The following is a 26445-nucleotide window of genomic DNA, read 5'->3' on the forward strand; positions in this document are numbered from 1 at the left end:
ATGACGACCAATCCCATGACGTCCAATGCTTGTAGAAAGACTATATTTTTTTGCAGTTACTGTACATTTGCAAGTCGTGGCATTTGGACATCGTGCAACAGTCAAATATTTAATATTGGACATCGTGCAACAGCTCAAAATTATATATTGGACGTCGTGGCACTGAATAATATTATTAGACGTCGTGCAATATATCCCTGGTGCCGAGGCTTGTGATCCGTCTAGCACGCTAGGCCCAGGTTCCGTTTTCACCGGATTGCCCACCGGATCCCGATCCACGTCAGAGCAAATATCCATTGCTCTGCCAGAAGCACGGCTCTTTTCCGTGCCGAAAATGGGTACGGTATAGAAAACGCATAAATACAAAGCTACGTCAGTGAATCACAGTGAATCGAGTCAGTGACTCAGTGTTTCCACACACATATGCTAAAACCAATTCCAATATGAGTCTAAGCCAAGTACAATGTGAGTCTACTAAAATTGGGCTTGGGCCCCCAAGTCCCGAACAAGTCCATAATGAGCCTGCTCAATCTACTAGACCCGTTTTGTATCCATCATTCCAAGCTTAGAGTGGGTTTGTGCCCATGAGTTCACTGTAGGTTTGGGGTTGGGACTTGGGGAGCCAAACCAGCCAAACAAGTTGAACAACAGCCAACTTCGGTCTCTAAAACAAAAGGTAGTATGTATAATCCATGGTAGAACTGACAGCAGTTTAATTCAGATATCAACAACCAACACAACAATCAATAATCGCACAGCAAAAATGGTTAGGGTACCTCACGACGAATTAAAATTGATGTTATTTAATGGTTTGAGGGTGTATTATTGGCCTTTTACTTTCAGGAAATAATGTGACTATTGAATTGGCCATAAGCTTTGACGATAGTAGCCTATTTAGTATTCAATGCCAGTAGTAATATATCTCTTTATTTTCATATATACTTACATTCCTTACTGTAAAAGATTATATTTAATTATTTCAAGTTCTTAAATTATGTTTACATTCTACACTGCTATACTACATAAATTTGAAAACTTAAAGTATATGGTTTTGTTGTGTTGGCTACACATTTACAGTTAATCCAACCAGCCATGCAAAAAGCAAGCCGCCATTTCTTCCTTGTCTGTCTTCTCCTGGCTTGTGGCTGTGTCAATTTGTTCTGTGATGTGGTAGTGATCGCTTGAATCGCGAAGTTTCCATCATTTCATTAGACCATAATGTCTTCATCTATGCCTGAGATCGGTAGTAAAATCAGTTTAATATCTAAAGCTGATATTAGGTACGAGGGGAAACTTTTTACAGTCGATCCAAATGAATGTACAATCGCTCTTTCTCATGGTAAGTCTTTACTGCGTAGGCCTACATCGATTTTCTCTTTTCAATCTTACATTAGATATTTCATTTATTAAACACTTTTATGCTTCTATCATGGAGTAATATATTTTAATTCCATCGTCCTTGCTAAATATTGATTATTTATTGAAACATATTTAGGCTCACGATAAAATATTAAGTTAGATTTAATGCGGTTAGGCTACAGAAACCATGGAGGTCCGTCATGATATTTCATGTATAAAAAGTTTTTGTCTCAACATGTCTTTAGTGCACATGTGGTCTTCCACTTATATAAGTTTAAGGTTCTTTTGAATAATTAATTCCATTTATTTATGGGCCAATGATGAATTTTATTGATATAACTTACCATTAATTTTGAGATAGCCTACAAAAAAAGGTTATTTCTGAATTGTCTGCTTTTTATTGTTTAGGCCTACTTAAACAAATATCTCCTTTTGATAGAATAATTTCAGATCCATTTTGGGTACCGGTATTTATTCCGTACAGGTGCCTCCAAACGAATTTTTAATTTTGATATCTTACTTTAACTTATAGTTTTTTACCTCCTGAACCCGAATAGGCCTTATACCATTATTTTTCACCGCTGATGAATATTTCTCAAGATATCGCCGTAAAAATATACAACATTACAATAATCAAGGTAGGATGGATAACATTTACAAGTGGAATAAACTGTGGGTTCAACACGACAAGCAACTGGAAGTAATAACTTTTGAACTTTATTAACTCACTCTGATTCTATCATCAGCATTATGACTAGTGACGTCATTTTACTTCACTACAACTAGAACTCAAAACAAAAATACTCTGTTATAACTGTTTAAGCTGCCACGACATATCCAGTTGTGGGACTTGAGAACATTTGAGGCAGTGTTAACCACTTTCATCAAGAGCCGGGCCTATTACGTAATCTCAGAGTTTTTAAGGGATGATTTAAGAAACCTTGTAGCCTGCCGGAAGTGTTTAAATAGTTGTAAATATTGTTTTATTGCGAATTTCCAATATAGGGACTAAGCTATTACCGTAGTACTCATGGTAAGACCTGGACACGGGACCAATTTTTTGATTGTTTTGAGGTCCCTAGAGGCCAAAAAACACCATCCGTTCAAATTCATATATATGTGTGTCCGTTAGCACGATAACTCGAGCAAAAATTATCCGATTTTGATGAAATTTGGTACAAACGTGCAAACTTACATTTATTCAAACGAGTTCGCGAACCAGCATGATCGGACCATGGGAACGGGGGTTTACATGGTATTTACATGGGGGGTTTTATGGGGTTCCCATTTTTGACCCAAAAACATAAAATTTAGCAATTTCTTTCCAAACCATTTTGTAGAGCTTACAAAAACAAATAATTTAGTATATTGAATCTTATGATGCGCCTAATGGTTACGGAAAGAATTCCGAAAAAATTAAAATTTAAAATTCCCATGTTATTGTTATGGAGAACAAGTAAAACTGTTGTACTTAGTTTGCTTGTTTATGAACATATTTTGATCAAATTTGGAAAATGTTTTTATTTCTTACTAGGCCTACAGTAACTATTAACATAAAAAAAACAGTTTTACCCTCCCTGATGCAGCAAACCTAAGTACTTGTTAAACTAATTCTATTTAAATAGGAAATAAATGTTATATTTTTAAGTAGACATTTTACTGCAAATCCAATCAGGCAAGTGGAAATTCGCTTAGTCTGCAGGTTTTCTGCGGCGGGGGTATTTTTTATTAACTTAGTAATCGTGTAAAGTGATGCTTTCAATCCCACATTGTGGGTAAAAGACGAAGAAGGAGTTATTAAGGTAGCCTACTCATATGTGCTGCGTAGTGCTAGTCTGCTACGCCATTACAAGTTCAGGAGTGAAGTTACAAGTGAAGAGAGTACCGTAGCCTAACATGGTTGATGAGAAGAATAACATCGTTGATGATAACATCGTAGAAACATTTCAAGTGATTCTGTAGTCAATAATGTTTTCTATAGGCCTAATAGGAATTTTGTCACATTATGGAGATATAGATGGACTGGTGGACGAATTAGGCTACATGTAGTTCTTATTTAGGCGTAGTTCTTATATGTCAGGGTGGTTGGTCGTGCTTTATGCGAATTGGTGACTGCATTTTAAAATCGTTTAGTTAGGTTAGACTAGGAAGGTAAAGTTTAGGTTATAATGTAGGCCTATCAAGTTGTTAGTTTATGTCGCCTGTTTTTGTAAAATTAAAATACTGAGAAAAACACTTCAAATTACTTTTTCAAAAATGCCTATTTTTGAAAAAGTAATAAGGCTACTACAGAATTCGTGTTTTATAAATGCAGGGTGTATTTTCAATAAGTTAACAAAGATTTTCTTTTACTGTTGCCTATTTAAACCAATATTTGGTACAAAACTAATAGCAATTTGTTTAATATCATGTTCACTGTTTGTCAAAATAACCCAGGAAAGTAAGGCTTTTTTAATATGTTCAGGCGTTATTGAGTTATCTGATTAACTTAGGTACATAGTTTGCATAAGTTCTGATCTCAAAGAGCTTCGCTCAGTTATCGGATTATATATCAGTTTGATTTAAGAGCACCTAAGATTAAGTTAAATGGCACCTTGTTTGTTATCATAAACTAACCTAGCCTAAAATCTGCATTGCACTGTACAAGTGGCAGGCCTTCTTAAGAGACCCAACCCAAAACAGAAATAGAAAAAGGGAGTTAAGGGGAAAAAAGGGAACTAGTTTGAAAGAGGACACAATTTGACGTTTTGTAAATCTAACTTCTCTTAAAAAAAAAATAGGTAGGCTAGGTAGCCTATAGAAAGTACCGAAGGTAACATAAAAAAACACTTAGGCTTTCATCTTTTATTTTTTTAAAGTTAAATGGAACGGTAAACATTCCTTGTTTGCCTTGATTTCAAATTAAGTTAAACTAAGCTGAACTGAACTATCTTAAAAAAAACCTACCCAACCTTAAATTACCACCGCTGCACAGTGTGAAAAAGTCTTGTCGAAAGGACTGCATAGTTTAAATTTAATTTAATTATTCATATTCTGCATAAATTAATTAAGTTACCATATGTATATCGCATAAAAACTACATCCGATACATATAACCAGGGCCGTCTGAAGGGGGGGCAAGCTGCCCAGGGCGCCGTGGCTGAGGGGGGCGCCGCACAGCGAGTTGAGGGTATTTGCACAGCGGCTATTTGTATTAACATGTACCTATTAAAACATGCGAATGCGACTATTATTACTGGAGGGGAGGGGGCGCCACAACTATGTTTGCTCCACAGGCGCCGCTAACCCTAGGGACGGCCCTGCAACCTTTGACTTTAGACATTCCATCCCCATGTTAAATTTTTAGCCATCTTTTTTATCAAAACTGTTGTAGTTGATGTGAGCCACCTACAGATTGTGCTGATCTAAATTACTAAATTCTGTCGCATACACATAAACTTTTTTACAAAGTCAACCTTAGGGAATGACTTATGGTGAGCTATTTATAACAACCTGTTATGATCCATCAACCTGGTCAGCAACCAAAAATTAAATAAAAAATAGAAATTCAGACACTTCCGGTGGCACATTCTGTGGTTGGCTCACACAACTACGTTCTTTTTTAATAAAAATATTGGCAACCAGCTGGTCCATATAGATGGGATGTCTACTTCTGCATCCAATAGTCAATGATATAACTTATGATTTATCAAAGTAGGCAGACTAATACTGTACGTAATTTGATATTTTATTAACTTAAAAGCCTAGGTTCTCTGCAGAATCCCAAAGCAGCATCAGTATGCCTACAATACATTTCAAAGGCATAGGTAAATTATTTTGTTCTTGGAGAGAAATCTAATGATTGTAATATTTGAATATATGCCTATTACAATAATTTTATCAAATTTGTCATATTATAGGGAATAGGTCTAAACTATTAAGCTACCGTAGTACTCCTGATAAGACCTGGACCTGGGACTGATTTACTTTATCGTTTTGAGGTCTCTAGAAGCCAAAAACACCATCCGTTCAAATTCATATACACCTATAGGGTATTTGTTTACTTTAGGGGCTTCTTAAGAATTTTGAAAAAAATCTTTTTTCTCATTATTTGGTCTATTTTGAACACTTTTTTACATTTGGCACTTTAAGGACAAACGCCTATTTCACCCTGAAAATCGCAAAAATTTTTAAAAATCAGCCTTTTATATATATAGCCTATATACATGTGTCTGGTCCGTTTAAACAAAAACTCCAACAAAAATCATCCGATTTTGATGAAATTTGGTACAAACGTGTAAACCTACGCTTATTCGAGCGAGTTCGCAAACCAGCATGATGGGAACGGGGGTTTTATGCCATGGCGTTAAAATGGGGTTTTCCCCTTTTCTATCATAAAAAACCATTTTTGAGAGCTTAAAGGAACAAATAATTTAGTATGTTGAAGTTTTTATCATGTGCCTAATGTTTACAGAGAAAATTCCAAAAAAGGGTATATCATAGGCCTAATGGTGTGCTATAAATAAATCCAACATTTAGCACAGTATCCTAAGTTTACATGCCAATGTTCGGGATAAGTATAGTGGCTTTTAACTGTCTTGCTTTATTTTAAAGTATCAGTTTCTGTATATATATTTCAGTGCTGTGTAGGCTATATATTTATTTTTTTAACTTTATTAGACTATTTTATTCATGGGTTAAAACCTTAAATAGGGGGATTTGTAAAACTGGTAATTTTTGCCATTTGTAATTGGCATTGAAAGTTATGTTACGTAAGGTTAAAAGAAAGCTTAAACTTAATTGAAATAGTGGCTATTATTGCAAGGATGTGTTGAAAAAATGTATTGTATTGACACGCTAGTTAAACAAGGAAAAGCTAGAGTACTACCTTTGACTATTAATACAAATAGTCAATGGTACTACCTATACACTATTTTCTTAAGATATTTTTTCTTTTGCTATCAACGCTTGTGGCATTAAAAGTATTGAGCTATTAAAATCACAATGATATTTTAGGAGGACCTGTGTACTGAAGAAATAAAATTGTTTTCTATGTTTTATTTTTTATTCATCATTAATTACTTTTTGTTATGCAGTGCGCTCGTTTGGTACAGAAGACAGGCAGGCGCAATACCCAGTGCCCGCACAGAGTCAGGTGTATGAATATATTCTGTTCCGAGGAACAGACATTAAGGACATCAGCATAATCAATACACAACAGCTTCCTGATGATCCGGCTATCGTAAGTACAGGCCTATTTACTGTTAGCAAGGTTATAATTGGACATGAGCACTTGGGAGAAATCGGATTTTCTAAAAAATGGCCCGAACTATTTTCTTAAATATTTAGTAGGTACCTATGTTATTGTCCTTTAAATTCTGAACAAAATGGTACAATTCCCATTTTCATAAAAATTATGGTTCAAAAGTTATTGTAACTTATGTTATTTTCCCATAAAAAAAACAATAAAATGAAAAAATCAGATTTTTTGAGAAAAGCTGGTTTTGATCCAAATTAATAAGTTATGGTCCTTATAATAATTCTAAAGAAATAGTACAATAGCTCTAATCCAACAACTCTAACGTAATCGTTACCCATTGCTGCAACAATTACTGTTCAAAAGTTATTGCAACTTTTGTGATTTTTAACTATAAAATATCATAATTTACTCTCACCGCTTACCCATGATAAAGGTTGTTGACAAGCTTGTGGGAGAAAGTATGTGTCAGAATGCTGATACCGTTTATTTAGCATATTTGGGAAAGTTAGTCAAAAATCCTAACTAGTAGAAGTTATTAGGTAGTTAGTCCCGTAAAAAGTAACCGATGGAAGTTATTAGTTAGTTAGTTTTAAAAGTAACTTATAGAAGTTATCAGTTAGTTTAAAAACGAACTGATAGAAAATGAAGTTAGTTTTTGTAGAAGTTAGCTATTTGTTGGCAGGACTACAAACATAGAAGGGCTAACCCACTAGCGCTCGGAAAGTGATGCCAGCCCCCTCCCCTTGCGGGCTGGTGTGACGTAGCGGCGGGAGGTGTCTCGTACAGCAGTACAGTTTCTCATACCTGTGTTTGCACTCGCTCTGTCGTGAATTTTGTTCTAATAATCCAGATTGATGACTATATCGGTTTTTCATAACGTATTTATTGACAGTTACCTATATGATAATACAATAATTTTTTTTTAATACAGAAATAATAATAGCAATACTGTCAAATAGGCAATATTCATAGAATTAGTGGAATTGTTATAAAATAATTAACTAAGAAACAATTAGTATATTTATCTGCCCTAACATTTTAACAGTAAATTGTGATATGCAAGTAAAATACAAACACTATGTATTTGTAGCCTAAATTAAATATTCTGTTTAGCTTAATAACTTATTTAGAGCACACTAATCCTCTGTTTCTATTGATGAAATAAGTAAATAAAACACACTTACAGTTGACACAAAACACAAACAACATTTTATTATAGACATTTTCATTCAGACCTATTGTTTACAGGATTTTTAAATTAATCACCAGGAACAATAATGGTTAGGTTATTTCTTTGTAATTTTAGTAAACTTCACGTATGCACACGTTTACAACTCAATAAAAAGTCAACTTTTTCCTGACAAAGGTGATGTTTTGTAGAAAGGAATGAATTATAAATAAGTTTATAAAATCATTTGTTTGATACGACTGTTATTTTGGCTAGTAATTGGCGTATTGATTGTTTTACGCGTGCTACTTTTTTTGGGCTAAGAGATTTTATTGTTTCAAGAGCAGTTTTCCTAATTCCCCATTTTACTTCTTATTTTTCTTTCATTAACAATCACCAACCTATATTCTAAGGTGAGTGATAATTTACCTATATTATATACTTATATTCTAAATTAGGCACCTTCCATCAGTATTATCCGAGAAGTTGGGGTTTTAAATCGTCTAAATAATCACTTTCCAAAAACTTTTCACTGCACACTACCATTTTTGGGATCGAAAACATCAGCTCTCTTACACTTCTGTACCCACACACTTCTCAAACTTGAAAAAAAAACGTGGTACACTACATCTTTTGTTGTATTAGAGCGGTTCCTACAAATTGCAACACTGCAGCCCACCATGGTGTAAAATACTCTTTAAAACTACATGATATGAAACTACTATTACGTGTAAAATAATATCATAACCAAACAATATCATATTTCTATGTAAATACGTTATAAATAGAAGATAACTGCAGGCGTAAAAGCACGTGTAACAATGGCAGTGTCTATCGGCAGCTCCCACTGCTACGTCACAGCGATAGAAGGTGGGGTGCGCGGGACGAGGGGGGGGCAGCATCAGGCTGCACACGTTCATTTCAAAGGACTGGGCTAGCCCTTGTATGTTTGTAGTCCTGGTTTGTTGGGCAGTTTTTTAATAGATTTCGTATGTAATGAAATCATGACACATCTTGGTAACTAATTGTGTTTTAATATAAATTTGCCACATTTTAGATGACTAAAACAGAAACAAATGACTTAAAACTTACTGTCAGATAATGAACATCAACTGAGGACAATGTTTTGACACTTGAGATTATACACCAAACAAACATTCCCTCTTCCCACTCCTCGGTGCTTGGGGTGTTGTTATTGGCAGTCACTGCCCTTCCACTGGCCCACTGCATACCAAAGCTACTGGACTTTGACTTTCTCTTTCCCCACTCCAGCGTTGTTTGTCAACAAGGGCGCTGACCTCTCACGGCCCCACGCAACCCTCACTGATCACGTAAAATAAGTAACCCGTATTTGAGATACTTCCCCCTGACCAAAAATCAAACGATTTAAAACCAACGAATATATTATATATTCGTTACTTATCAATCTAACTGAGTAGAAGTTATTTCCAGCACTTTTACAAAACTAACGAATAAAATAGAAGTTAGCCAAAAAAAAAACTAACGAATATTGCTATTCGTTAGAACTTTTATTCTATGTTATTCCCAAGTATGTTATTTAGACAACCGTTGCTATTGTTACAAAGGAACTGAATGCATACTTATAACATATTTTTTAATTGTGGTGAGTAAGGGAAAGTCCAAACCGGGCTAATAAAATTGGACATTTTACCAATACCTTCTTCAAGTTTCATTCTACGCATTGGTTTTAGAAATAGGCCAACTAGAACTATTCAATAATTTAATTTCTATTAAAGAAGAAAGACTATCTTTTAAGAAATCAAACGTGGTCATATTAAAATACATAGATGGACAGAGAGTAATAAATCAATTTGTGAACTGACTACTTCACTAACCAGCAGCAATAACTTAGTCCAAATGATTACAGTCTTACCTAACTTCATTGCTTACTTGGTATATTATATTACAATAGCTTTTTGATATTTTTAGGCCTATACTATTTTATTGAGTAACAGAGCAAAAGAGACACATTTTTGATCCGTTTGTCTACTTGGAAACATGTTGAAATGTTTCCCAAAATATTCCAAAAAATAAGTGCCACATACTTTTGGGCTGTTACTTACTTAACGGATGCTATCCAAATCCAACTTTACATTAGATATGTTTTCCTACAAGACACAATTTTTGACCAGCCCGAGTTTGTATTTGTACCACCCAAAGCCATTGTGCATTTAAACCAACACAGCTCCCAAAGGTCTTAATGATGTGTAACTAAGAAATTATAGGAGTTCACAAAAACACGGAATTAAAAAAAAGGAAATATATTCAATAGTGATATTTTATCACAGGTGATGGGCATGGGCCCAGGAGGGATGTCCACCGGCAGTGGCAACTACCCAGGTCAGCCTGGCTTTAACCACACGATGCCTTCGATGCCACCCCAGTACAGCGGCTACAGGGCCCCAGGGGTTGGTCGGACTGTAGGTCATCAGCCGTTGTCAAGTGAGTTGCCAGACAGCCATCTCCAGCACCCCCCTCCCCACCAGCCACCACCGACACATCAGCCACCTCCTCAGGTTCAGGTCCAAGTGCCGGTCATCCCTATTGTAAAAGAGCCCAACAGCGGTACGTTGTAATTTTCAATAATGAGCATGGACGCATGGATTCTGCTTTGCCACCAGCTCACCCATACGCTTCGGCTCTGCTTGGTTTGCGTTGTTTTGTGCATGTTTTAGATGAGTTGAAAGTACTTTAGAGTAATTGCTTGTTTACAATGAGTACTTTAGAGTGATTGCTTGTTTACAATGAATACATTTGTTACTATTTGGACCATAAACTGGACATATATTTGCCTATTTGTAATGGTTTTCAGCTTATTTGTGCATGATTAGTAGGGCCTTGAATTTTGTTGGTATTGAAAGTATAGAAGTTGGTTTGTTTTTATTGATTGTAAATTTACCAAACCCAACAATATTCATCTTGCCTTTTGTTGCACTTTAATGAATTGACTTCCATGAATTGGCTTTCATTTACATATGAAAATAAGATTGATAAATGGTAAGTTAGGTTACTGCACAAAATAAATTTTAGCTGCAACATTTAACAACATCTTGTTTTATATAAATTGTCACTAATTGATTCTCAGCTAACTGTTATGTAGCTTAAAACAGTTTGTTTTATGTGGCTTGATTAATTTCATGAAAGTCATTTCAATTAAGCATGTAGATTCAAGTTGCTGACCTTATGGATCCTTTTTTTACAATTTCATAAAAGTATAAGAAATTGATTTAGGCGTTGTAAATAGGCTAGGTTCATGTTTTTAAATTTTCCGAATTTGTTGAATTCCTATAAAGAACGTTATGCATTTTCATATACAAAACCCCTCAAGCACAGTTATGTATTTTTTACTACTGTCCTACCAACACTTGATATTTGTTTCTGCAAGTAGTTAGGGTTAAGTGCGGCTAGAGGTTCAGTGTCAGTGTCTGTTCTAGAGCTGCTGTCTGGCTCTCGCTCGTCCACACCGTCTCTGTCTCGTAAGTCTCCCACCAACGACCAAGGTGTCCAAGTTTCACCCAACAAGGACAAGAAGCCTATCCAGCCCCCAATACCTCGTGATGGGTGAGTTAGTTTATCTATTTTCAGCTAACTATCCGTTTATGTAAAACGTCTTGATGAATTATGTACAACATTGAATTTAGTAATGTGCTGTATCTATTTGTTGTAATTTTTAGTTTACTTACTGATACATTTTTACTGCTAAATATCCCACATGGAATTTGTGGAGGACATATTTCTTAGTTTTAATTATTAACATAGCAGGATATGTGTTCCTCAATATAAAAATAGATTGGGATGTAAGGCAAATGTTTTCCCAAGTTGTGTCACAGAACTAGATAAAAACTTATCTTAACTGCTAAGAAGTTTACCTTCTAATGTTGTGTGGATGGCATAAAATATCAAACAAGTGGGGAGAATGATGAGTTTGCACGGTAAAATTGGTTTGGTGAATTTAAAATATAATTTAGAAGTTAATCTTGCTCAAAACTCAATTGTTTATTTTATAATGGTGATAAGGTATTTTAAATAACTGCCGTGAAGGTGGTGGACTCATTGGCAAAAATAGTATATAACCGAAGAAACAGCCAATACTGTTTATAAATTCTGCCGGGAATCTTGACCATTTACTGTTAGTGTTGTAGTTTCCAACAGCAACCCCATTATCAGGTATTGTCCAACATTTTTGCTGCAAATAACATGTCTTATTTTGATTTCCAGCCGTCAGAATAGAAACGATCGTTACCAAGACTCGTATCAGAGGAGAGATTACCGTGGACCAAGGGACAATGATTACAGGGACAGGAATCAGAGGGATGGAGAGTATAGAGATAGGAACCAGAGAGATGGGGACTTTAGGGATCGTGGTCAGAATAATGCACTCAAAGAAGACCACAGGATGCAACGGCAAGGTTCACACGACCGCAGGGACCCGGACAACAGGAGAGAATCCTTCCCAGTCAGTATTTTGCTTGTTATTAAACTGTTTCTTTGTAAATTTGTGGCAGCTTGTGTCATACTTAATTATTATGGAATCTGAACCACATTTTTCCCTTGTAATTTACGAATTGGTCTAATTATCAGGATAGTACTGCGGATAGTCGTAGTACTAACTAGTGTGGATGTTAATACTTACCAGGGCTTATCACATTCACAGATAATGCTTATAAAAATATCCACAATTCAAGACCTCAAAGTAGCTGGATTACAGGACGACGCCACGGTCCCAGTCCCATCCTTCAAAGTATTTCATGCAACTACACAGGTCTTACAAGTAAAACCAAATCAAATTTGTAATCATAAAATTGTTTAATGTTCACATACCATCATATAAAATAGGTGGAAAAACAACTGAATGAATCCACTGGGTCGCAGCCACCCGTCAGCGAGCAGAACTGTAAAATTGCATTGTGTCTTAAGGAGCCCTTCACACTATCGGGTCGCAGCGACCCACCTTGGTGGCAGCAATGTGCAGAAGAACTGCGTCGCTGGTCGGTGGCTTCCACCGTGCATTTTTATCAACCCAACTCGTAGCAGGCTATTGTAGTATACCTAGCCCTTCCCACTAGATGGCTGCGACCTTGTTCTTGGGGATGCGTGCTTAGCTTTTTACTAGCTCTTGGTGGTGTGCGCGCAGCTTGTTTGTCGTCTCATCCCAGTTAAATCTCCTTTAATGTAACCAAGAAGGTCCTTAACTAACTCTAAGACATCTTGAAGAAGTTATAAAACTTGTCTCCATGCACGCTAAGTTTATCAAATAAAGTAAAATATAAGCCTTTGTCTTGCCTACTCTTAAGAATTGGATGCATCCACATTTTTTGTTTTCTTCTCCACCTTACATAACAAAAGCACAAGCAGGAGTTCCTCATCACTCGAATCCATTTTGACCAATGGGACAATACACGAGGTTAGTGAGAAAGTCACAGCCACCGTGTGGGAAGGGACAAGCGTGGCTGCGACCCAGTGGGAAGGCAACCTAAAACAATGCAAAGAAAAGTGTTATACCAATATAAAAATGCATACTGCTAAATTTAAACCAGGCACAATGACACTTACTATTTTGTTTACTATGATTACGGTTTTGCAAAAATTCTCAAATTCCTTTTTATCTGCAAGTGTAGTAAGGATACAGAGGAGTTGTACTGTGTTAAAAATGGTAATAAGACGTTAAATTGAACTGTAATAAATTCAACTGAATTGATAATTCAGTAGAGGGGTTGATTGGATTAAATTCTGTCCTTTAATTTAAATTTCTGGATTTAAGTTTGTTGAAAACTGCATGGTGATGGTGGGGTTATTTACAGGGTCAGCAACAAGGTGGCAGGGGTCAGCAGAACCGAGGAGGCTGGGTGAACCGAGGTGGTCGAGGCGGTGGTCCTGGCATGAGAGGTCGCGGTCGAGGCGGAGCACCAGGAAACTTCAACAGAGCCCCGGGCTCAGGGCAGGCGCAGCAGAACAAGAACAACACAGGCAAACAGAACACACTCAAGTTTGAAGAGGAGTATGACTTTGACAAGGCCAACTCAGAGTTTGAAGAACTAAAAAATAAAACAGCCAAGCTGAAAATTTCAGGTTAGTAAATGTTGCTACACTTTTAATGTTAAGATGTCAATAAAACTGTAAAAATAACAGGTGTTCCCTCAAGATATATTAGCTTTTTTTTTAATATTTTTATTAGGATAGCAGTAGCAGGTTACAATTACAATTAGTCTTTTTTGCATTTTTTCGAATGGGTAGCCTCCGGATTATCGAGATACAATTAAAGTGGTTTAAATACCTGTAATGTCGGCAATCCCAAGTGGTTGTGAAACAACTAGTTTCGGCTCATAACGGAGCCATCTTCAGGTTTTCCAAGGACATTATCACTTCTTCCGAAGGTCGTCAAAGTTCACAAATAATTTACATACAATTAAAAACATTTAAAAAACATTTAAAAACACGTAACACGCATGCCTAGGCCTAGCTTTAGCGACGTGACCGGCGGGAGTTTATGTCTAGACGTTCACTGATTTACTTTTTTGTTTTGATGTCCCCCAAGGCCAAAAACACCATCCGTTCAAATTTATATATATAATAAAATGAATTAAAGGGTCTTCAGATTAAAAATGTGTTTAAATATTAAAATAGTAGCATTAATAACTATTTTTTCTGATAGGCCCATATATAGTTAGCACGATAAGTCGAGCAAAAATGATCCTATTTTGAGGAAATTTGGTACAAACGTGTAAACCTACATCTATTCAAACAAGTTCACGAACCACCATTATAAGAACTAGGTTTTTTGGGGTTAAAATTAGTTTTTTTTTTTAATACTTTACCCTCAAAACATTAACAATTTGAAAGAGGTTGAAACAAATTAAAAAAAAATGTAAATTTTAAATTCACAAGTTATTTTTAGATTTTTACACAGTTAAGTAAACTGTTGTAGTTTACTTGTATATGGAAGTATTTTGATCAAATCAAACTTGGCAAATTTATGTTATACTAAGCTTTATATATTTGACTAAAACATGCACTTTATTACCTTCCCTGTAGCAGTAAACTAAGGTACTCGTTAAACCCAATAAAATTTTAATTGATGTGAAAATTTTTAATGAAAATTTTTATTTTAATTGATTATAAGTGAAAATCCATTCAGGCGAATGAGAATGGGTACTCAGTTTGGGTGGCATTGTTGTTACAACTGTAATTATAAAGTGTGCAAATTAAGTCTTGAAACAAATCTGTATTTTTAAAACCGAAATAGATAGAAATATTCTGTTTGTAGCATTGATTCTTAACAAAAGTTTTGCAATTTTTTACCCCAAAAAATTTTTTTTACCCCCTTAGCAGGGTAGGGGGTTGGAGTGACTTATTTTTTTCAAATAGCAACCCCTATTGAGTGAATAGCTTATTCTGAATATTGAGGTGAATATCTCACCCCTAGCCAAAATGGCAGGTACTGTATTCCAAAGTGGGTGCCTTTTCACATAAATCAAATTTTGGAATACCTGCCATTTTAGCGAGGGGTGAGATATCTACCTCGGGTTTGCGTCATTGTGTTTCTTTTGACAATTCCTTCAAAATGAGGGGTTGCCATTTGAAAAAAATAAGTTACCACTTCCCTGTTAGGGGGGTTAAAAAATATATTTATGTAAAATATTACGGAACCTTTCTTAACAACGCCACAAACAGAATATTTCTATCTATTTCGGTATAAAAAATAGAGATTTGTTTCAAGACTTAATTTACACACTGTATAGTGTAGTTCCACTGTTTTGTTGACCTGACCACTGACCAGTTTATTGTGCCATCAGATGGAGAGGTAGAGAAGCCCAAGGTGAATGGTGAAGACAAGAAGGACGACTCTGGCAATGAGACTGGTCTGGGAGAAGGAGAGCCTGAGGAGGAGCCTGAACAGGAAGTCATCTACTACGACAAGGCTAAGAGCTTCTTTGACAACATCAGCTGTGAGGCAGTGGAGAGGAGCAAAGGGTACGTGTCCACTCTATCTAAATGTTTGCCTTTCCTACTGTTCACTAGTGGAGTCTTGATAATGGAAGAGGATCTCAAAGATGATATATTTTTATTGATTGCTAAATCACTGGTTTTCATAAATACATTCAAACAAAGAAGGAGTGGATACACAACAATCGTACTCAAGGAAAGAGATCCAAGTACTATCACCAAAAGAGTAGGCCTACTTTGTTCTCTGAAGAAGCCTCCTTGTAAATATAAGGTAACAAGGTACCTTGTTGTGTGAGTCATTGTTCACCTCTTGTGATCTTATCGTGTGTTGTCAACTGCCTGGAACTATTCTCTTTGGCAAGTTAGTTGTGTTTCCGTACCTTCTTTCTCAATGTATTTTTAAGATTCAAGATTCTTTATTTGATCATTGAACATGAAATACAGTAATAGACCATGTCAGATTAGTTAGGCTACATATAAAAACATTACATATCAGGTACATGGTGAATAGACGTTTTTGAATTGACTAGATTTGAGTAGGCTATAGGTTAACATTTAAGCTGTAAATACTATCTCTAGGTTATTTTTGTGGATACCATGTGAAAGTAATGTTCCAAAATTACTATAAAGTTTACGCCACTAAAACTATTTTAGTTATCAAATGTCATATTTTAATTTTGGTAACAGACGATCTCAGAGGACTGACTGGAGGACAGAGCGTAAACTTAACTCTGAAACATTCGGAGTGGCTTTGGCACGACGAGGAGGCTACCGAGGCCGAGGCGGGTACTACGGTGGCCGTGGAGGTTACCGAGTGTACAACAACCGAGGCTACAACAACCAGCGAGGAGGTCGTAACCCTATGAACAACACAGGCCAGCCCAGGCCTCTGCATCAGCCACCCCAAGGTAAAAACCTGTCAATACGACTGATAGACGAATCTAAACTGCATGATTACTTTTAGCATTGGAAAATTAAGTAGACATCCCGTCTATAATGGACCAGCTGTATTCAATTGAGAATAAAAGAGAAAAGGTTGTTGAATAAGCCACTCATTGAGTATACTACAATCAATATTATATTTTATTCCTTAGTTTTTGATACTGTGATGGTTGATGTGATATAAAAGGAGCAATAGTTAACAATAGGTTGTCCTTTCATTTTGGCTTCGATTAAACATTGCGTTGTTTTGAACAAAAATCTGTAATTGAGATAAAAACTTTCTGTCAGTGGCTCAACTGAACTCTCTTTTATTCTAAAACTGACAACTGGAATGAACTGACCAGGAATGGAATGTCTATTTATACCTACAATCACACAATCTCACGCTTCATTCATAACTCATTCATATTTTGGTTGTGTCCCTGATTAGATGTAGGAACTGTGCACAGAAGCATTAGGCCTACTTGAAGTATTAAACAATAGCACAAAGCCTTTTAAGGTACACTGATCAATGCACATCTGTGAACTAGTAATGGATTTCTTTAATGGTTACTTCCCCTTTTTAAACAAGAGAAATGTTGGCACGAAATGCAATTTACCATTGAACTATCTCTTGCAACATTATTGATTACTAGGACAAGACAAAGTGCTGCAGTGAGGTGGTAAAAACACAACTCTGTTGTTAAATTTTAACTAGGACGTTCCACTGAAATTATAGGTGTTAGCCCTTGTATTCAAATACCAACTTAAAAGCTTACATTTGCATTAGAAAAATTTTATCTGTTGTATGCTATATATATCTAAATTCATTTAGACTAAAATTATAGCTAAATGATTATCTAAAGTTGTTGAGCATCTTAACTCAAGCAAAAATGGTACTTTATGTAATAATTAGTCAAAACCCTTAACATTAATTTTATACAATTTGTAAGTAGTACAATTATTTTACAGCTCCAGTGAAATCAACACCCACTAGTATTACCGTTGCATCTTAATTTACTTGACATAATTTTTACCGAAGAAGATGGGATTAGGCTGCAGTTAAAAACTGTGCAGGTATGCCTTAATACTAACTCTCAGGGTTTGGTATTTCTCCCTAGTAAAATAACCCTAAAACAACATTTTTGTTTAAAAATTGTGTGGCTAGCTAGATCAAGATTTTGGGATAACAATATCAGTAGATAAAGTTTGGAAGTAGTTATGATGTCTAAGAAGGTGGCTATGAATAAAGCCAGGCTCCTAGTACTTCCACTGACTTTAATTTTTAATCATGTGTACATATTCATTCTTGTAAATGTCACCTCTTGCTGTCTTGGGTATGCAGTAAACATACCAAATGATACAAAAGTTATTATAGCACATTATTTAATTTTATGTAATGTGACAAAATTCAAAGTAGGTAGTCAGAATTTTAGACGGTTTGATACGGCGAAAAGCCATTAGCTTTTGAAACTGGACCCAGCTGTCCTTGATCATTGGACTTTTAATAAGTAGTCCTTTCTAAACATATCCTTTTTAAGAAACAGCTAGTTTTAATAGGCCTTAGTAAAAAGCTTCAAAAGATATCTCATTGCATTCCACACTCATCTTTCATTCACATATGTAAAAATACACAGCTTTGTGTGTCTCTTCCAATCTAAAGAAGTAAACAAATTTAAGGTCAGTATAAAACACCTTTTCACCATGTGACTTGGCATAACAATGGTGAATTAAACAGCCATTCGGGGAAGACTATGATGAAGTTTCCATGACCGCGGTTGGCAACGATAATGTATACAAATGAGATATTCAGGATTTTGCCGTAATAATGGTTCCATGACCGCCGGAGGCAACAATAATGTTAATGTATATAAACCGTGGGAGATATTTAGCCGTGATGGCAAGTGACGATGATAAAGTTCCTCTGACCTTGGGAGACTGATGATGACCTCACAACCACGGGAGATATTCAGGATTTTACTGCAATCGCGGATGAAAATGATAACCTTGGTAGAGGAGATTCAGGACTATGCTGCCGGTATAATAATGTTTCCGTGAACGATGGAGATATTAGGATTTTGCCGCTATTGCATGAGATGATGCTTTTGTGACCCTAGGAAAAATAATGATGTTAAAAATGATCATGATATTAAGGATTATTATTTTTGCAACAAAAGCTCACTGAACTTGGAAGTAATCAGATATATACAAATTTTATATGAGAACAAACTTAAATAAGGCCTTGAATTGGTTGTAGTTATAGCTAAACATTAACGCAGGAACCTGAAATCGCTTAAATCCTGGAAGAAACCTTGAAATTAACTTTTTAAACTTATCCTTTATGGATAACATTCAGTAGCAAAAAGTGAGATGTGTGTGTTGGGTGTTTTATTGCCTTAGAAGGTGTGATCAGAATAATCTTGAGATTTCATATCGAGATAGATGCTTATGTCATGTCACTACACCTCCTGTATTTTTAGTGTCACTAACTTGCTCATATTCGACTATTTACCTGTGTCATCAACTCCTTCATGTAGTTTGGTCAGTTATTAATAATTGTAATCCCATCTTGTCATTTAAACACAATTCAATAATAAATTAACTGAATAAACCTTTTTCAGATTCGGTTATGCCACAATATCACATTTTGTTCTCAAATTAAAATAAGAAAAAGGTTGACAATTTCTCAATAATAAAGATGGTTCAAAATGTTGTAAGAAGAAAAGAGATGATGTGTTGGTAATGTTTTTCACAATGAATGTTCATACAAAGAGTGTATCCTTCATTTTCACTCATATTTAGAAACAACACACTTGCATATAAAGAATAAACCAACATTAAATCAAATAAAAAAATACACATTCACTTTGAAAAACAAAACAAATGAGGGTACCAGTACTGAAAAGACTTCAGTTAATTAAATCGAATGATCTGCCAATTTATACGCTATATTTTTAGAGATTACAAATTTGAAATATTATGTGCACGCGTCGATCATTCAAATTAATCTTGACTCTTTCTCTTAGTTTGTGGTTTTTGTATGGAGATAACAAGTCTGTGTTAATGTTTAGTATAACAAATGTATCTAAATGGATGCCATAATTTTTTGTGTGTTATGTAATATGCTAAAATAGCTCTTAGCTATTCTGGACCAGTTTCATACTTCAGGGACCCGTCCTTAGTCTTGAAGTTCCAAAGTTAAGCTACAAGAGGTAGGCCCCTATTTATTAGCCTCTATTGCATCCATAAGGGAAACTCAACATTTTAGAATTATTCCTACAGCTTTATTTTATTAAAGCTGTAATTTCTTGACCTACGTAGGGGATTTCATATAAAAAGTTTTACTTGTTTGTTAATCCTACATAATTTTTTAACTTAAATGATATCAAAAAATTAGAAAATATCCACTGTGTAACCCATTTCCTTTTTACTAAAAAACAATACACAGAACGTTGTTCAGAAACCGTAGTTCTGTAATACATAGCATTGTTGAACCCAGTCCTGGTTTTTGTCACATTTTGTATGTCTGTTCCTTATGTAGGTATTATATTCTAATTTATTTTCTTGTTTGTTCTCAGCCAAATAAACATGAAGAAAGATATACTATGAATGTGATGTGATAGACTATGGCTGGATACAATTTTACTACAAGTGACAAAGAGATTATTCCAGGAAAGGTTTTGTGTTTTGTGCTCGATGAGACCTAGGATGAGGCAGGGAGAAGACGGAAGTGGCGTGCTGGGTTGGATCCGTTACGGAAGTGAAAGGAAAGGTTCTCAAAAGAGCAGTAACATTTATGTTAAGTATTGTGGATAATTTAAGGCTGAAGGAATGTGTATTTTTCTTTTAATTATAATGATTTTATAACTTTAAGCTCGTTTGGGTGCTGAATGATGGTTTACTTTTTTTAAACTTAAGTTATTTAAAATGTTATAGTGATTGTAGTTTATTATTGCTGATGGTCTTTGATTTTTATTTCAATCATGCAAACAAAGTACAACCATATTTATTTTTGTATTTATAAGAAATAAAATTTTAATTTTAAACTTTACTCGCTCTACATTGTTTATCGTTATAATTCCTGTACAAAGGTAAAAAATCACAAACGCAGGACTGCCTCCTTTTATTCCTATTTTTTACTTTTTAGAGATCGATTAAACAATGTTTTTGTACTTCGACTATTTAATAAAGACAACATTTAATTAGTTAGTGTACATTATTTTCCACTTTGAATTTCATTAAAGTGCTATGTCTGGGTTTCCATATGTATATCCAAACCTTGAATTGAATAAAGTAATTATAATAATTATATTAATTTAAGTGTGTCCCGAATAAGTTGTTTCTATTTTAACTTTCAACACAACCAGCTTATCAAAATGTATAGCTAAGCTAAAGCTTTGGGTGATAACCATTATCTTCAGTAAACTGACAATCATGTTTGTTGCTGGTATTTTTTGTGGTGTTGTAGTATTGTTGCTGGAATTTGTTGGCCCTAAGACGGGTTGGATGAATGTCCCTGTCATTTTTGCGACTTTGCAGGGGTTTTTATAAAATTAGTAGTGTAAAAATTTCTTATATGATAACCTAGTCGCGTGTGCTCGAATTGATCCGCGGTCAGAGGGTAGTTTTGGATCATTCAAACTGACCCAGGGGGTCCGGCAGGTAGATAATAGCGTCACTTGAAACCTGTGATCTGATCCGCGAGTCGTTGAGGGAGGCATGGGAATTCTCCCCGTCCTCTACGGGAAAATAAGTTGAGTAATAGACTTAGTATTTGCTTATATGCTCATACTCATATGATTTAGCCTATTAGCTCATTTTAGCAATTTAATTGATTTGGCTTAATATAGCTAGCCTAGTTTAGTCTTTTATTTAGTTTATTGTGTGTATTCAATTCCGTCCAAATATTCTATAAGTTTCGATATCAAATGGTTTCTACAATTGGCAAAAAGTTAACATATTAAATTTGTATAAAGGTTGCCAATTAATTGTTTTGTATTCAATGAGGATAGCATTTCGGAATTAAATTAATTTTCTTAATTGCAATTTGGTTTGCGTTCAAAAAGTAAACAGTTCTGGAACACGTATAATCTTATCATCATAAAAATAAAATAGGCTAGATAGAAATAAATCGTAAAATAAAATATAAAATAAATCGTATGTATATCCGAGTGGCTACGAAATTCCTTAAGTCTTTCTTAGTGCTATGACTATGAGCGTTCAATACGGTTTAGAGTACAAGTAACTATATCAATGATTAAAACATAAAATTGATACTATTATATCCTAATAATCACACTCAAGTCAACATCTTACAGCAACATCAAGTTTTTTCAAACTGCATACTTCGTCTCGACCGGGTCGAGTTTTCGGAATTCTTCACCCAAATAGACATCGTTACGCAAGACATTTTTACAGAGAAGACGTCAAATTCCTTATAGGGTGAGTGTACCTATGTATGACCTCTTCCTATATAAATCATCCTATATCGCATGGTTTGGGTACAAAAAAAAGTGTTTTGGACAAGGCAACGTAGGCCTGCAATATGCGTGTACCTTGAAAATATTATATTTTATTCATTATTTCATGGCTTTCTAAAACTATCTGGAATATTCTAGGAGGTCTTATAGCTTTATGAATTAACTATGGAAGTGCGTGATAGTAGTTAATCTGGAATGCTCTAGAAACAATATTCCAGCTTTGTTTAGATAGTACTAAAATTATAGATGATCTTACAGCATTTTATCATTCAGGATTGTTTTTTTATTAATATACACACCAAACAAGGTAGGTATGAAGGTCTTGAATAGAATTAAATATTCCTCCCACTACTAATTAGGCCTACTTTATAATCGCCATTGAATTTTGATATGGGTATCGCGTAGTTCGCCGCTAGTCTTTTAAACATATTGTCAATACAATATAGACAACTAAGGGCCCATAGCAGCAATTACTGCTTTATAGTTATGTGTACAAATTTAAAATAAATGCACACTTTTTTACACATTTAGTCGCGGTCTTCACCTAATACGATATATTTAAACACCGCATTAACATTTTAACCTAAAAACAGAACACTAAAAACAATAAACACACAAATACGTAATGTTTTCAGCTGGTATGTTTAAAACAGCTTATCGAAAAACTGTAGCAGTACAGTACTTCCATTAGAAAATTACTGAATCTCTGACGGCCTCAGGTGTAGAGCATGGGTAATTTTTGACACTTCTGATATTTTTGATATTCTGATATAATTTGTTCCCACAGTCCTTGGACCTTGAGCTTTAAAATTAATTAATCCTCAACAGCCATTCTACCTTTTACGTAGCTCGGGATATTTAATGGGGACCGATTCGCTTACGGAATTAAATTGATAGATTTAATATCTTTTACGTAATATGACTCAAATTAAATACAAGCATTGACTATTGGATACTGAAGTAGACATCCCATCTAAATGGACCAGCTCTGTAGCCAGTGTTTTGTTAAAAAAGAACGTAGTTGTGTGAGCCAGCCACATGCGCTAGCGACTAACTATTTTTTACTTGATTTTTTGTATTATTAATAGTCAAAGATATAAGCCAATTCTGTACTTTGTAGTAAACCTATTTTTCGAATTATGAATCAAGAAACATGAATTCGCACTGAATACTTGTACGTAAATACATCACTTTCATTGTGCGCAAGGGATTTAATAGAATTCGTTTTTTTTTATGATTATGATTTTAAATATAAATCATATTACTAATTATTTCCATCATTATTATCAAATTACTTTCTGGAAGTATCAAACGTACCAATTTAATAACAAACATATTGTTATCATAAAAAGCTTACAAGAACTAAGAAACACATAACCATATCCTAAACTTAAATAAAAAAATAAAAAAAACTAGGCCTATATTTTTAAATTTTAGAAATCAACATTAGACAAAACAAATGGCACCAATGATAATTTACAACAAAAAATGTATTATTTTTAAGGATAGTATGAAGAACCCTGTAACAAATAGAGTAATACTCTAAATGTTAGCATTCTATAGGATTAACATAGGCGCTTTAGCCCTGGCTCTGGGGCGAAGCATTCACCACACACTGCTCAGCTTAACATACAAAGATTAAAATGACAAAAAACCTTCAAAATTTGATTAAAACTTAGGGTAAGTTATAATCACTCAATAGAACCCTATAGCATTGCAAGTTATCACTGATGTACTGTATTTCTGTTGGTTTGTACTAAATAACAATCTATATATTAATAGGCAAGCATGTTTCTTTAAAACCTTTTTTCTCAGCTCGTGTGCATCGTAGGGAAAATCTACGCATACCGTTGGAAAGCTATTTTCCTGTAGGTGTGCAGAATCCCTTTATAAATTTAAATAGGCTCAAAGATAAGCACAAAAAATAAGTTTAAAAGTTGTAAAAAATTAACATGGATCTTATGCGTTGCTATGCTGGTTACGAAATAACAACGAAATATAAACAGAAAATCAAAACAAATGGAGGAAACTCCAATCACATGTTTTATTTACAGTGTGGGGTGAAAATAGATAAGTGAGTACATTACATATTTTTGGTCGAGTTTCGACCACTGGACGACCTCTCGTTAGTTTTTACTAAGTGAACGATTTTAAAAAACGATAGCAATATTTAAGCCAAATGAACTAAATTGCTAAAATAAGCTTTTAGGCTAAATCATATTACTGGTTGTACAAGGAAGGACTTTGTCTGTTGCTCAACTTATTTTCCCCGTAGAAGCCTGAAGAATTTCCCGTCCTCCCTCGACGACTCGCGGGTCAGATCACATGTTTCAAGCGACCCTATTATCTACCTACCAGACCCCCGGGTCAGTTTGAATGATCCAAAACTACCCTCTGACCGCGGATCAGTCTGTATGCAGCCACCTAGTCGTATATATACTCATTTTGTGGTCAAAAAGAAGGAGATTTTGAATAAAATTTATCAAAAGCCCCAGGGATATTTTTGCTACACAGTTGAAAAACTAAATTTTGCAATACATCTTTCACATAAATTCAAATAAAAAAGGGTCCTGAACTTTTATGTTAAAAGTGTGTGAATAGTTATTATAACATAAAATCCAAGATATACACAATGTATACACTTGTATTTCCATGGAAATATTTATGATTTTACAGGGGAAGGGTGTCTTCCAACCGGGAATTGTACTTAATTTTGGGCTGGCCATGAAATGTACGGGAATTGTCCTTAAATGCCAGACTATGTCCTTAAATTTGTAATGGACATGTTTGTTTACATTTCCATAATTTATTACTAGGGGTATTATGCAATAAAAACCCCATTAGTACTCTCAAATCCCATTAATATTTTATCAGGACGATAATCATTTCCAGCAAGTACTTCCAATAACTAGCAGCTTAGCTCATTAAAGTTGTATCACTTTTATTCCTTTACAACTTCATTACTAGGGTAATTATTATGAGATCCCAAACCTATTTTATCATAAAAATAATAGTTTTATAATGGCTGTTATATTTCACTTCTTACTCATAATTTAATCTTGAACCTTCAATTTGCCACTGGCCATTGCCTAAATCTGCCATAAAACTGTTTATGGTTTAATATTAAACTTGAACTTATATAAAGTCTTATTTTGTAAGTTAAAACCTTTTTTTTGTGTATATTGTACTTTCAATACACAAAACCCACAAGCTTTGTTGTTTGCATTAAAGTTTGTACCTATCATTAAGGAGGCCTACTTGGTCTCAAATCATGTCATCGCATTTTCTGTATTTTTGTCTTATATTGTTGGCTGTTCAGGTTTCAACGTTTTTTGTTTCCCATATTTGCCTTGGGCCCGAACGCTACACAGTGAGCCACAGACTCACTAAACTGTTTTATATCGGTTGAAAAAGAATAATAAGTTATTCAAAGCTGTATGTAAAATTCACTGTATTATATGACAATAAATTGTACAAATAATTATAGTTAATATATTTCTGAACAAGAATAATTGTCGAGGAATTTCAGACTTTACTGCGCTGACGTTCTTCCAAACGACGAGTAGCGATTGGTCGACTCTCCTACTCAAAACGATCAGCTCGTTTGTATGTTCTTCATATTGCTTGGCCATAAGATCTGAAATTATTTCACTACTTTCATTCTTCGATGTGTGACCTGGGCCGAGATTCTGAGACATTTGGTGGGATTTATTAGCTGGTTGGGTCTGGTTCGGTTGTAGACGAAGTGGTAAAGTTAGTTTCTTGATGATCGATTGTAGTAGCTTCTTTCCCTTGCAGATTCTGTATTATTTATTTTCGCTTCGTATGCGTTTAATTTTAAATCTTGAAAACATTTAACACTAATATTATGTAACTAATAAAATAAATAAATACAACTATTCTTTCAAATGTTTAGTCCAAACTAACAAATACAGTTATTTTTATTTACATGTCAAATCAAATAAATTATGACAATCAAAATAGCCTGTAACAGCTGTTTTTATTAACTGCCGCTACAAAAAGGTGTTGCCGATAACATGGGCACTTTCAAGGGCTGTAGGACAGAAACCGGATTTTCCCCAGCATTGTGACCAACTCCAATCGATTTCTCGTAGCCAAGTACCCCATATTCAACAAAAAAATCTAAAATCCTTGGATGAGTGAGCGTAGTAAACGAACTTCAACTTGGAGGCGAGTTAGCGTAGCGAACGAGCTAACCTGAAGGCAAGTGAGCGTAGCAAACGAGCTCCAGCCTAAAGGTGAGTGAGCGTAGAAAATTCAACCTGGATGTGATTGAGCCATGCAAACGAGCT

General features: G+C 34.9%; 1 protein-coding gene across 4 annotated transcripts; it reads left to right on the forward strand.

Moving 5' to 3' along the window:
- Positions 1 to 1132: 1132 nt before the first annotated feature.
- Positions 1133 to 20703, forward strand: LOC129003076 (protein LSM14 homolog A-like). 4 transcript variants are annotated; one of them, XR_008491614.1, is made up of 10 exons: positions 1133 to 1339; positions 6435 to 6580; positions 10076 to 10352; positions 11222 to 11348; positions 12006 to 12243; positions 13589 to 13856; positions 15581 to 15758; positions 16419 to 16639; positions 17625 to 17729; positions 20231 to 20703. XR_008491614.1 is itself a non-coding variant. In XM_054431298.1 (9 exons), exons 1-9 carry the CDS (start codon positions 1219 to 1221, stop codon positions 20236 to 20238), a joined length of 1584 nt encoding a protein of 527 aa, XP_054287273.1. In that variant the 5' UTR covers positions 1133 to 1218; the 3' UTR covers positions 20239 to 20703. The 4 variants fall into 4 exon arrangements, 1 of the variants encoding a protein (XP_054287273.1); XR_008491615.1 differs by having other exon boundaries at positions 10076 to 10229; positions 11210 to 11348; XR_008491616.1 differs by having other exon boundaries at positions 10076 to 10229.
- The last annotated feature ends 5742 nt before the right edge of the window (positions 20704 to 26445 follow it).

The sequence above is a fragment of the Macrosteles quadrilineatus genome, unplaced genomic scaffold, assembly GCF_028750875.1.
Source record: "Macrosteles quadrilineatus isolate MER2022 unplaced genomic scaffold, UCM_ALF_1.0 Scaffold_9__3_contigs__length_116548681, whole genome shotgun sequence".
NCBI lineage: Eukaryota > Metazoa > Arthropoda > Insecta > Hemiptera > Cicadellidae > Macrosteles > Macrosteles quadrilineatus.

Excerpts from the sequence above, each read along its gene's own strand:
- LOC129003076 (XM_054431298.1), top strand. The coding sequence starts at position 1,219 with ATGTCTTCATCTATGCCTGAGATCGGTAGTAAAATCAGTTTAATATCT. Across the intron at positions 12,244-13,588 it reads ACAGGAGAGAATCCTTCCCA|GGTCAGCAACAAGGTGGCAG; the intron begins GTCAGTATTTTG and ends GGTTATTTACAG. Across the intron at positions 13,857-15,580 it reads AGCCAAGCTGAAAATTTCAG|ATGGAGAGGTAGAGAAGCCC; the intron begins GTTAGTAAATGT and ends TTGTGCCATCAG.